The 14455-nt window shown below is 39.8% G+C and overlaps 1 protein-coding gene across 1 annotated transcript; it reads right to left on the bottom strand.

Annotated features, from left to right (window-relative positions):
- Positions 1 to 294: 294 nt before the first annotated feature.
- On the bottom strand, positions 295 to 14432 carry dapk2b (death-associated protein kinase 2b). Its single transcript, XM_063901597.1, is given in 11 exon segments — positions 295 to 1630; positions 1633 to 1792; positions 2934 to 2979; positions 3370 to 3522; positions 3618 to 3644; positions 3733 to 3781; positions 3873 to 4002; positions 4997 to 5135; positions 6177 to 6398; positions 13491 to 13646; positions 14195 to 14432. Coding segments are annotated over 10 exon segments (1467 nt in total). The 5' UTR covers positions 13568 to 13646; positions 14195 to 14432; the 3' UTR covers positions 295 to 1166.
- Between the last annotated feature and the right edge of the window lie 23 nt (positions 14433 to 14455).

A 14455-nucleotide genomic window follows, 5' to 3' on the forward strand; every position in this document is an offset into this window, starting at 1 on the left:
GATGAAAGCAAAGATAATAAGTCCTGAAACAAAAGAAACAATTTGTTGGGAAATGATCTAACTTACCTTCCACCTGCGTCTGGCATACTGTCTCTTAAAGTTTTCCAAGTTGACCACAGACAACCTCTTCACCATGGCCTGCCTGGTATTCAGAGGCTGCAGAGACACAGTGAGGAATAAAATAACAGAGGAAGTATATATATATATATATATATATATATATATATATATGTATCCAGTATAATCTGAAGTAAAACCAGATATTGAAATCTAAGATGAGAAATCACAAGGATGTTATACAAAGAATTTATTTTCTTTTTTTAGACAACAATGAAAAATGTCAGTGTGCACATCAAAGTCCAAAAACTGTAACATCTGACGACACTTATAAAGACGTGAGACATTGAGAAACACATGTTGTCTTATCAAGATGTTGTATTTCCTGTTTGCTCATAAAACATTTCCAAGAAAGAAGTACAAAAGGTTTTAGAAATAAATAAACTCAATCATTAGTAAAAGTGCACATTACATCCATTACAATAATCTTAAAACAAAAACGAAACACACATTTAACTTTACAAATTGATAAGTTTTGTGAAATAGACAATAAACAAATAAATACACAGTCCTATAATTGGAATACAATTTTAAAAATCCCTTTTGATAAATTCAATAAAAAATTGCTGTGAAATCCTTTGTCCTCCTCTGGCCCTTTCACAGTAAACACATTCATGACTAATATGTATTACTACAAACCTGCTCAATCAAATTAGAGCATCATTTTCAGTAAGTATCACATATAGTCAGAGCAAGGCTAGCCGTTTCCCCCCATTTTAAGTATTTGAGCAAAGCAAAGATTATCATCTCCTGCTTGTACCTTCATAGTTACTGAACAGATACAAAAGTGCCATCCATCTTTACATCTACCTCTAAGCAAAACTGCGTATCTGTAAAAGTGTATTTCCTCATATTCATTTCCCTACTCTTACAGTTATTTTAATTAAAAAGTATTGTACCACAGAGTTCAATCAAGAAAAATATAGATATAAAGAAAGAAAATGTAAAGACTACATTCAAATATACATTCAAACCTTTGTGCAGCTAAGATGTTGAACATTTTCATAGGATGTATAAGGTCAATACAAGTAAGTGTTCCTTTGTGTAAGTTAGTCAGACTCTGTGACTGGCTGTTTGTCCTCAGGATGCAGTTGCCTCCTGCAGGACTGGTGCAGCAGCGCCTGCCTCACATCCGTGTTCAGGCTGCTGCTGAGGATGCTGTCGTTGGCTCCTTCAGGGTGCAGAGAGCTCATCACCTCCTGCAGCCACTGCAGCTCAGAGTTCAGCTCCTGCCTCAGAGCGTCCAGCTGAGTCTGCCTGTGGCTGTACTTCCCACTGATGCTCTCCAGGCTGGCATCGATTATCTTCACGTCCTCCTGCAGCAGCCTCCTGGTTGCCTGCACTTTACGGAACTCATAGTGGACCTGAGAAAGCTGCTTCCTCGCAGTCTCACTCTCCTCCTTGTACCAGGCCTCCTTGTCGTTGTAGATGGAGAGGAGTGCTTCAACATCACCCTGCAGAGCGTGCCGTGCTTCTGAAACCTCTGACAGCTCCGTCTCCATCAGACTGACTTCTCCACCACATGTGCAAAACGCTCAAAGTTGGCGTACGTGTTGTTCTGGGGCATACTGAAATGGGACTGGATGGTGTACTCCTTTAGCCGCTTCGTCTTCAGCTGCTCCACTTTCTTCTCAGCCTCAGGGGCAGTGCTTTCCTCTTCCATGTAGTCGCAGGACTTCAGACAGAAGGGTGAAGGGGGGACACTAGAGTGAGAGGCTGTCTCATTGTTGCATCTTGAAAACACACACAGCGATGAATATCCCAGCAGATGTGGCACTGCAGGGTTAGTGTGTGACCCTACAGCGAAAGCCATGACAGGTAAGAGTACCACAAAAACACAACAGATATTCCTGTACAGGATTTTGTGTTTCCTGGCTTCATGCTTTAATCCAAACAGGACAAAGACTCCGGAGCAATCACCATTCACATGCATCTCTGCAGCTAATGTTGGAGTAGACGTCTTCAACATTACAGAGGTCGTTAAAGGTCCATGCCGTTAAATACCACAAGTAGTGACATCTTGATTTAGTTCAATCGCTTGAATTTCTAGACAAAATGTCCGACTGCAAAGTGTTTAGTGGTGGAAAGAAACTTACCACATGTACTTAGTACAATTTAGATGTAGTTGTACTTAAATTGACTATTTACATTGTTCTTCTAATTTATAATTCCTCCACTACATCTCTATATTCATATATACATAAATGAATATTGTATATTTTACTCCACTTCATTGATTTGCAGATGTAGATTAACAAAACACAAACAACAAATAAATTAAGATCAACCAAAATAAGATCAAACTTGATTGATCCACAGAAAGCTACAGAGTAGCATGTGTAAACTTTAAAGTAGCTTAGCATTTACAGTATCAGCATCTGTAAAAACAAATCAATACATCTATAATTGTAAATTAATAATATGAAATATATATATTATTCTGAAATCTGCTTAACGAGTACTTTTGTCTTATATATAAGTGTATTTTATTACTAATACTTCTGTACTTTCAAATGTTTTAACACATGACTTAAACAGTATATCTTTATTGTTATATAATTGTTAAGTACTTCAGTGATGGAAACAATATACAGTGACAGTGATAAGAATATTTTCAACAAGCCAGATATAAAGTAAATAAAGTTAGTGCATGAACTTTGTGAGCATGAGATGGATTTTCTCTTTTAATGACAAACAAACCTGTACCGTGATGTAACCTTGGACATCCACTGTTAACTGCTGTTTTATCATGTAGCATGAGGTAGTTATTGGGAAAACAAAAACATGCTATAACCCACATAAAATCAAGCGCATACCTTAATCCAGTGATGGTTGAGGGCCTCTTGTATTGTCATCCGTTTTCTGAAGCGATAAGAGAAGGAAAATGCATCTCAGTAAATAAACCCACACAACTCCATCACATGCAAAGCAGAGTGAGCCTACACACTTTAATAAGTGACTAGGAAACATGTTAAGCAAGAAGAACAAGATCACATTATGCAAGGAACAACACAACATCCTTTTCATTATTATTTACTTTGCAGTTTATTATGCAGCCTGTTGTTTAGGTATCCAATTGTGTAAACGACATAAGCTAAACTATATCCTTGCTTTAGATTTCTGTGGCCTTTCATTCATTTGGATCAGGTTTGCATATTATTGCACTTTAATGCAGAGAATCTTCTAATACTGGGCTTTGTAATAGTGGTCTGACTTCACCTTTGGCCTGAAGTTGTTTATCAGTTATTTTACCTTGTGTCCTTCACCAGGAGCTGACTGATGAAGCTCTTGGCCAGCTCGCTTGTATTACTGAAGAGCTCTTGGTCAAACTCGTAGTCCATCGCTGAGATGTTTCCCAACGTTTCTTGCTTCGTGTCACCGAGAAAAGGAGATGCACCACTCAAACTGGAAAAACATCCACACACTCACTTAGTCTATCCTCAAATCTCTTCATCTACAATAAGATTTCCGATTTATAATCACAAATCGTACCAACTTACAGTATATACGTGATGACTCCGATGCTCCTGTGAACAAACAGCACAATGTTAATCCAAAGTTATGCAGTGCAGCGTGTATGGATGGCGGTAGGCAGAGGTAATTAAAAGCTCCTACCACATGTCTGCCTCCAATCCCAGTTGCTCATAGTTGACTATCTCTGGAGCTGAAAATAGACACACTCCTGCTTCACAAACAGCGCTAGGCCAACACCAAGACTCCATCATTGCAAACACATCGCATATTGAAACACTTACCGACAAATTCAGGGGTCCCAAAAATGTTTTTGAAATCTGCCCCAGCTTCGATTTTGTGTGCCAGTCCAAAGTCTATAATTTTGATGCGAGGTAGACGAAGGTTCCTGTCCAGCAGCATTACGTTTTCAGGCTAAAGTGCAAAAAGGAAAACACGGGGCAATTTGTCAGCAGATTTCTTCTATACCAAGGTTGGGTGATTCATAAACATTAAAACAAGTTACCTGGTTAAACTGCCTTTTGAGTAAGCATTCAAAAAGAAATTGTAATGGTTACACTCTTTCTTGTAAGCATGAAATAAAGAAATATTAAACAACATCTTGGAACATTTGGTTAATTACTTTCTTGTTGAGAAATAGCAAAGAGAAGATTGATATCACAGTCAAGTTTGTACACAAAACAGGAAGCAGCTGGTTCTCCTCTCTAAAGAAACAACTAAATCTTTTGCAGCTTAATGATTAACAAGTCTTTTTATTCTATCCCACTAAAAGTAACAGTGTAAACAAATCAGTTTACACAGTTAATGCTGTTATGACTGTTATTGGTCAGGATAACTACAGGAAGTTACAGATCCACACTAACACAAAGTTTGTAAAAGTTCAACTCATACATCGTGTTGTATGTAGATAGGCTCCTCTAAATCAATATAAAAGTCACAAGCTTTGTAAAGTCAATTTTAGAGACTGGAGAGACAGTTTCAACCCTTTTCGGAACTGGTTATTAACCTCATTTCACGGAAAAGGCTAAGTATTAATGAGTCACATGAGTCACTAAAGGTCACAGGTTTTAATTAAGCCTTTTACTTAGTATTCTTTTTAAAATAATTAAAATGATGAGGAGCTTCAGCTGCTGTCAAACAGGACAGTGAGCAGCAGCAGTGTGGGCGACAGTGCTCTCTGAAAGTGAGGAGATAACCCTGTGGCATCTTTATCTGAGAGTCTGGACTTCAGCCACAGAAAACAGGAAGGAAAAGGGATTCAAAATAGCGAGACTCTTCTGTCACAAAGCTACATTAAACACCTGCTGTCTGTGACATTGTATGTATACAGTGCAGTAGAGGTGGGGGTAAAAGATATCATCATTACAAGACATACATAGATTTAAATAACATATGGAGCAGGTTGTACCTTTAGATCAAAATGCACAATCCTCTTGGAGTGGAGGTACTGGACTCCATCTAGGATCTGTTTGATAAACTGAGTGGCCTCCTCTTCACTGAGAGATTCCTTCTGAGCCAAGAAATCAAACAGCTCTCCTCCAGACACCCTGTGAAACACACACACACACACACACACACACACACACACACACACACACACACACACACACACACACACACACACACACACACACACACACACACACACACACACACACACACACACACACACACACACACACACACACACACACACACACACACACACACACACACACACACACACACACACACACACACACACACACACACACACACACACACACACACACACACACACTTAGTGACTCATCCTGTGGGTTCAGATAATCTGGAGCAAGGACTCTCTTGAGCGTTATCTAAAGTGAGTTCCCAGGATTTGGATGCAGTGGTTGAGGATGCCTTAGATATGTTTGTTTGGAATAACAGTTTGCCAGAGCTGTGACTTATATTACTTTGCATATTAAGATACCTAAAATCGTGTTGAAATGTGGTGTAGAGCGGCCTTTAAATAGCTGGGATTTATATTATATAAAGTTTGTTTTGTAAGTGTTATTTTATTACGAGGAGGACGTTATGGATTTTCCTGTGTTTATATTTATTATTGTTTTGATTGATGTTACGTCACATAGGGGTGGTTTCGGCTCTTTAATTCGGGACGGGTGAACAGAAACCGCTTGGTGATCTCTGCTTGCTTGATACAAGCTTTACTGTTTTCTGAGTTTTCTTTAAAGCAACGGACGCTATTGTATCATTAATTTGGATGCGCGTTGCTTTTCGGACTGCTCATAACACACACTAATAGACTGAATGTCACACAGTGTCTCCTCCTGCATCTAACAGGAACTGCTCTGTCAGTCTGTTCCCACTGCTTTGATTCAGCAGAGCTTTCTTTTAGCCCTAATTAAGAGCTCCATGTTCCCGGCACTCGCTGGACCCAAGCGGTGCCCTCTGAGGCCTCTTTTCAACACAAGCCGCTCTGAGAAAGACATTCAGTTCTTTTTGTACATGTGATTTCACCAAAAGGGTTTATTAGCAACACAGATTTAGAAGAGTTCATGTTGGAACACTCTATTTCTAACAGGTATTGTGACGCATTGCTGACTCACAGTTCGAGGATGAGCACCACGTCTGTGCGGTTCTCGTACACGTCATGTAGTGATACGATGTTGTTGTGCTGGAGCTGCTGCAGGATGTCCACTTCCCTCTCGATCTCCTCTCTTTTAACGCCACGTCTGCTGGCCCGACTCTGACGCTTCTTGATGAACTTGGCTGCATACTCAACGCCTGTGCTCTTCTCTATGCAGCGTTTGACAATTGCAAACTGCCCACTGCAGACACAAAAGAAGAAAATAGGCACTAACATTATGAAATGCTAATAACTTATGAGTTCATATTATACGATTAGGTTTGTGACTTTTATATTTCAAGAGGTAGAACAATTTATAAACTATATAACTAATGATGAAGAAAGATGTCAGGGAGGAAGACGTGTAAGGGAGGAAGACGTGTGTCAATTCTGAGGAAATATTGAGGTGTAGTTCATCTCTTCCTGTTTCCTGGCCAGACAGAGAACAATCAGATAGGCCTGCAGTGCGGACAGAGCTGCTGTCCTCCCACTCAACCAACCTTCCTGCCAAATTTCAAGCTATTCTTCTTCTCCAGAACCAGTCAGCTGAAAGAATCTCCAAAACCCTGAATATTTCCCAACTGCGGTGTGGCTTTGAGATAATTTCCCAGCGGATAGTTGTTTCACTTTTCACTTTACAGCCAGTGGACTTGTGATTGAAGTCATGTGTACATTAGTTTGAATCCTATATACTAATGTTGTTCCAGCCTAACGACAGGGGTGGTGACTGCAGTAAACTTGTTAAACTTTATTATCACCCTCCCCCGACATAACCACACAGTCAGTTCACTCATAATTGACCCACTGAGAAGTGTCAAAACATCTTCCAGCGCTGTCGCCCAGTTAAACACATGTGTTGAGTCTCCATGGCTTTATTATCAGACCAGCAGTAATCTCTGCCTGTGGCCACTCCTGCTGCTGTGGGCTGACCTGCCCTCTCTTTACATTCAGACTCTGAAAACAAGCCTCTCAGTCACTGATCCTGCAGAATAACATGAGGGCGAGTGAGGAGGCAAAGCTGGCAAAAAGCTTCTGAATTGGGAAGATGCGAATGAAGAGGAACATTCAGTGAACTCTGCATTCATTCGTGATTGGATAAAAGCTATTAAAGCCTGTAGACACAAGAATTTACTGTAAAATCGTGGAAATGTTTCGATGCACCATACAAGTGTTGTATTTTTAGACACTGTGAAAGAACACACAGAGAGAGGACACAGATAATTACTGGCAGGCATATGTTTTGGACATAACTGTCCACACTGAGATTCCAGGGTGGCTGTGAGAGGCTGTCCAGTCTGTGCCCACTATCATCATGGTGTCTAGTGCACTAAAAATAGGCTCTTCTCCACCTGCCACATCTCCACTGCCGCTGCTGGGGAGAAGGAAAAAGCCTGCTGGAGCCGCTGGATGAAGGCTGTCCAAAACACATCACATACTAAGGCTTTAAATCATATTTTATTCATGTTGACATTAAAAGGTTTTAATTAACACTAGAAATCCGCACATCTTTTTGATTTCAGCTTGACTACTCTACTATTTTATTGCATTACATTTTAACCAAATACTTTGTCTTATACTATTTGAAGACTCAAGAGTGTTGTTAAGTCTATACGTCCAAATGTATTGAAAAAAGATGGATGTTATCATTTCTATCATTCTTTCCATCTATTTACAACACAATTTTATCTCAAAAGATTTCCTGCTTCAATTCATATTTGTTGATTTAAAAAGAGTCTGCACATCGAGGCAAACGTTTTATTCATAATTCAAAAAGGAAAAAACAATTGAGTTTAATACGAATCCATTGATTTATGGTTGGGACATCATTTAGTATCTACTCCACTACTACTCTTTAGTAGAGTTCTTGCAATTTTTACTTTTTATTTTAAAATGTTGTCTTATTACTTACTTAAATGTGTTTAATGTCTTATCCATACAGCATTATGTGGAATTGTTGGAGGAGCCATCTCTACACTGTAGCTACTGCACAGATGTCAATAAAGCCTTGAATTGAATCATGACAGACATTCAAAGCTCCGTTCGGAAAACTCAATGAGCTTCCAATGCAAAAAAACTGACATTTCTTACAGCCCTTATGGATGGAAACGATACTCCTTAACACAGCAGTTTACTAAAAGAGACAGCTCTGCCCCAACAATAAAGGAAAATATGGATTAAATACACAAGGAACTTTCCTAAACCACATTACAGTTGGGCAGTTGAGCCAGTTTTCTGTTGTTGAGGCACACCCTGTCCTCTTACTGAGATGTACTTTAACCACATACACTGGAGGGACATAATGGGAACTTCAAATATTATGCTGTGGCCTAAAGAAAAAGAAAACGTGCCTGTAAGTGTCTCAAACACACAGTATTATTAGTTGCATGGATTGCATTTAATTACACAGGTGTTTAAATAAAAAATATTATTTAAGGCCTCAGTGTAGCTTCCAGGTTTCCAGAGAGGTTTCTGTAACCACAAAGCCTCTGGGATTTATTATTAAGCTTTTTAGTTCACATCAGGACCACAAAAACCCTGTCAGGATCAGATATCAGTGGGAACATGACCTAACAGAAAATACAGGAGATAGTTGGGGGTGTACATCGTTGAAAAAGGTCTTCAAAGAGCCACAGACGCCACAAAGGAAAAACATAAACAGGGTAGGAATCTGAAATACTCCGTCTATCTGTTCTATTAACAGGACATTTCCACCCCTGAGACATCCCTGAATGGCTCACACTGTCTGAAACGACTACGATAATGTGTGACCTGAGGAGGAGGGAAACTTGCTCAATGGATTCCACTAGCATAAACAAACATCAAGCACACTGAAAGGATGGAATCTCACGTGGCAGCAGCAGCAGTGTCCTTGATTTGAACAGAATGACCCCTCGTGTTGTTTGTTGTGGCCCAAATGTGAGAAAGAACATAACAGTCAATGCAAGGGGCTTTACTGAAGTGTTGCTACGAGGTGCAGAGTAACACTGGGAAAAGCAATGATGCTGGGAGTGGTATTCCACAGCGGGCCAGGCGTGCCGGCTGTCTTAGCTCTAAGCCGGCCGGTGGGGCTGAAAGCAACGTCTCCCTGCTGAGTTTCCACTTCCAACAGCTGAAGGTCATTATCCACAGCCAAGGTTGGAGGAATGCTTGGACAAGTGGCGCCGGCCCAATATTTAAACACATTTCTCAACGGAACCTCTGGGGTGGTGTTACAAAGACAGCCAGATATATAATTGACCAAGCCCGGTCCCTGACCATTATCTGTGATCTGTGTGAAGATGAACCAGCTCAAAAAATGACTCATCATGGCAAAAAATATAGTTTCTGTTCGGCAATCGAGCCTTGAAAACCCTATTATGATTAAATATATCAACAATTATGCCCATAACATGTTCAGGATACACAAGATTCCCTCTTGTTTTGGTGTGGTCCAATGTCAACAATCTCTCAAACATCTGGCTGTAAGAGTGTCTGCTAGTAACAGGGTGACCTCTGTCAAAGGGGGAACTCCGGTAATGTCGTAGAGGTCAACGTGGAGTTCCCTGCGTCAGGCGGCACTGAATAAACACATTTTTCCCCCACACAACAGCAGGAATGTCTGCTAATTACAGCTGACTACAATCATTCTTATCCTCCTCCTTGGAAATGCATGCCAACTGTAACCTCTTTAGATACATCATGTACAGAAGATCCCTTTGGAGACATTTTAGCACCATAATGCGTTCATCTCGCAATTGTCAACTCTTTTCACTTCAACACATCTCACACCTGTGAGGGCTGCAGCCTTAAGTGTGCAATGCGCACTCTCTGCATCCTGTAACCAAACTTCTGCAAATTGGAAACATTTCTCTTATTCATTTCCCTTTTGCATGCATTCTGCGAGTATTTCTAGAAAATGACAGATACCGCAGTACACAGAGAAAGATTGTAAAAAACATTGCATATTAAGGGTGGTGTGATGTGTTCCTGCATTCAGTTGAGTAATACAATTACAAGAGACTACAGACAGCAGCTCTGTGCAGCTGTATTTAGGGACAGTGGGACATTTAGCTAAATGCTAACTTTAGCATGTTAGCATGCTCTCTGTTGGGCTGGTAGGTAATCTTAAAGGTCCCCTATTATGCAAAATGCAGTTTTTGCTGTCTTTTATACATAAATATTTGTCCCCGGTGTGTAAGGAGACTCACAAAGTGTCAGAAAATACAACCCTCTCTCTTTTCCTCCTTACCCACATCTCTAAAAACGGGGGTACAAACGAGCTGATCCAGATTTGCTGCCGATGTGACGTTATATCGGAAATGTGGGCTGGCTTTACACTGAACTCCTGGCAAGGTCCCGCCCACGTGAAACGTCCCAACCTATCGTCTGCAATATACAGTCGAGGATGAATCCCCTCCGAAGCACCTCTTTGTCTCTGTGCAGGATGTCTGCAGGAGGTTGAGTTGGTGTGTATATATTACATATAATGTCACTGTTCACTAAGAAGTGTTTCAGAAATAATGCTTGATATGATTTTGAACATAATATGGTGTTTAATCACGGCAGCGTTTAGCTGAGTTTCTCCGTTAGAAACTTCTCTCTTCAGACAGAGAGATCATGACGCTCCAAAGCGGCGAGGCCAGCTTCAGCTCAGCTCAAATTTAAAGCGACAGTCACAGAATCAGCTATTTAGAAAACGGGGCTGAAATAGAGGGATAGCGGACATGCTTAAATGCATGATCTGTTTGGTATTTTGAGCAAAACACGTCAGAGACATGTTTGTTTTTAAATATATTTGAGACCTATACTATATGCCATAAAAGACCATAATAGGACACCTTCAAATTAGCCTTTTAGCATGCTGCTATTTGCTGATTAGCATCGAACGCAAAGTTTAGCCGAGTAATCATAGATGGATATATTTCTCAAAAATATTAACATCAAAGTCAGAATCCTCCAGGGGATGAAAAATGGCTGTACAATATTTATTTGCAATCCAATAGTATCAAGTTATTTCAGTCTAGACAAAAGTAGTGGACCTACAGTAGATCCATGTCACTAGTGGAGCTAAAACAGAAAGTCCATTATGATGAAAGTGCATTATTCACTGATTTAAAAACAAGGAGGAAGTTTACAAGTTTTTAATTTTGTTCAGGCATGCAAAGACAATGGCACTTCCCGTCTAATGATGCATCCTGTGAATTGTTGCCATAGCTTGATCATGACTAACAGAGATGATGCATTTTTTATAATTTAATATAACTAGCAAAGGCAATAGTACAATTATAAAAGTTATCCGGTGTTCTGATGAAACATGGACAAGAATGAACCTGTTGTTGACAGGTAGAGTTCACAAAGTTCTCCATCTGCTCTGCAGCCACTTGTGTCACTGTTCACTTGTCTCAGCAGTAGTGTGGCAGGAAACACTGTGGGTTAACACTGTGACACTTCCTACTTTACGTCATCATAAGTGTCATCACTCAGATGGTAAGACAACAGAGTAAATGTCTCACATTACCAGCAAAAGGTTGTTCTACAGATTGGTTCACCAAAAACTAAGGTCAGCAGTGGAAAGAAACATTGAGTACATCTGCGTGGGGCCCTCTGACATTAAAATCTGTCAATAGGGGTTCAGCATGATGAATCAACTTTCCTGCAGCTATATACTCAACAGTTCCATAGGGTACAGAACATCTTAAATACTCAACACAGATCAGTTTTTGGCCCCCCTCATCAAATTTCCCCACCCTCTTGAGGAGGATTGAGTAACATTTCCATTGTTGCGTGCATTGGAGAGCCCATGAGGCTTTGACAAACTGTAGGCGGGGTGGGCTTTATCCTACAAAAACACTACAGAGTTGTCACAACAAGACAGAAGAACAGCAAGCAAAGAAATCCAGCTGCCAAATTGGTTTTTAAAGTCTCTGAAACTTTTTGTGACTGAAAAGCATTTCTGTTTTCAGTTGCAGGAATCAGTGGCTTTAACCACATCGGTTTTCTATTTCCCATGACAGAGATGCTGAGCACAAACAGAGCTCAGCCCACAGCAGAGTCTTTTTTTATCAAGCAACACGTTTCCAACCACAGTGGTATTGTCAGACCTTAAACAACACATGTCCATGCCTTTCATACAGCAGATTAATTCTCCAAAAACACCCTTTATCAATCCTTTAGCTATATACACTTTAGAACAAATAATTCAGTAATCTTTTATTTGTTAAAATCCACGAATAAGAAAACATTTAGCCTCTTTAATAAATGAAAAGCGCACCTAATGTTTGAGAATAATATTCAATCATAAATTGTAATCAACAAAACACAACACATTTAAAAACAAAGACAATAACACATACATCTTAGAAATGTTATTCAATTAGTATAGATTCCCACAAAATAGCAAAGTTGTTCATATTAATGGCTTATAACTGATTCACAAAGCATCAGTGCATGGTTTATAATATCTACTAAGCGTAGTTGCAACTTATAAAGTGAACCCTAATTAAAAATGACAGCCATTGTCATTTAAGCAAATTGATTAAATATCCTAATAACATTTAATCTTTTAATATGGAGATGCATGTCATTACTTCATGAGGCAGATATTTGTGAAATGAAATGAAAGTGTGAATGCTGGACACAGAAACTCTTCTGTACAGAGGTTTAAATGCAGCTGGAGTCACATTTCAACACCAGGTATTAATTTTCCCTGTCAGGGTGTGTCAGAGTAGCTCTGCAGTAAATGGCGAGCAAACACTGGGACATGAAGTATATTTTCACTATTAGTGAAAGGTTAGAGGTTAGACCCTTTCCTTTCACACCCTCTCTGTCTGTTAGCGAGTGGTGCACATGCCAAAGCTGCCCTTAATGCATAGAGTTGCTTCCTCAACACCAGCTGCACCCTGCAGAACTTCCTTTAATCTATTTCCCCATGGAACACCGTTTTTTCAATGTCACATTTGATTAACACTCATCCAATCCACTTTAGCAAATTGAAAATGAGAAATTTTGATTTTCTTTCCTGGTTAGAACATATCGTGCTAAAAAGAGTTTGTCCTAGAGTGTATTTACTTTTGAAACGTTATCTCTCGCTGTAAACTTCAACCTATTTCAACACAGCAACACTCCCTATTTCATGCTTAAACAAGCCAGCTGTTTGCAGACCTATATCCACACATGAGGATCACTGCTATGATCACGACAGAGGCATGCAGCGGAGAGCTGAGTCACACTCTTAGTCACACAAACATAAGGAGGATAATTTTCTAAGGGGTTGAAATCAAACATCTCTTACTGTACAGCTTTGAAACACACTTACCTTCCTAGTTCTTCTCCAATTTCATAGAAATCGTCCACATTTTGTTGTTTGAATACCGCCATGCCAGGCGTCTTCATTGATGTGATTTATCTCCTTGATGCGCACCACTGGAGCCCGTCTATCCAGGTCTTCTTCTCTTAATCAGCAAGTCCAACCCTGCGGATAGAAAGAGGAGTTCTTGGTGATTTCTGACTGACGGGATGAATATTTTTACAAGTTCCAGCTTGCTGTATAGCATTCTTTTAGGGAGGTGCACCTTTCACTGCCTGTTGAGAAAGCTTTTAAAAACATCAAAGAGTATTTAAATCAACAGCAAACACAATTAGAAAATATTCACACTACATGTCCTTCATTTGTCTAAACACTGTTTATTGGATTTCATAAACTAACACGCACAACTTGTCCAACACCATTCCAAATGTATCAGTAGAAGTAACAGTCTAAAGATTAGAACAGGATTACTAATTAAAAGAAAAGAGCATTTGGGGGTAATTAGGGCAGGACATGTGAAATTTGCTAGTGTTGTGAAATCTTTAGTCTGGTAAACAGGCTGGCAGCAACATGTGCTTAGTAACTCTTAACAATTAGAATTTGAAAACACCATAGTAAACCATTGTACACTTATAGGAAGCAACAACAAAAAACTATAACACTACACACTTGAAAAGTTTCATGTCAGACATGAAGTGGCTCCACAAACTGACCTGATGTCGTCACTTGTCATAAAGATCTGATGATAAACTTGCATCGGTTCCTTACAGTCGGTTGTCCCTCCTCATGGCTGCAGTTCAGGCACAAAACGCTCCTCTGTTGTTTTCTGTCACATATGGCAGCTCCATCAGGCTTTTGTGTCTGCATTAGTCCCTCCCCCTGATGGCTCCATTATGAAACTGCACGCATGAGAGGCAGGCTATCAATAAAGATGACTGACATGTCTGGTGTTTATTCAAAACTAGCATTTTAGG

The sequence above is a fragment of the Eleginops maclovinus genome, chromosome 2 (genome assembly GCF_036324505.1).
Source record: "Eleginops maclovinus isolate JMC-PN-2008 ecotype Puerto Natales chromosome 2, JC_Emac_rtc_rv5, whole genome shotgun sequence".
Lineage (NCBI taxonomy): Eukaryota > Metazoa > Chordata > Actinopteri > Perciformes > Eleginopidae > Eleginops > Eleginops maclovinus.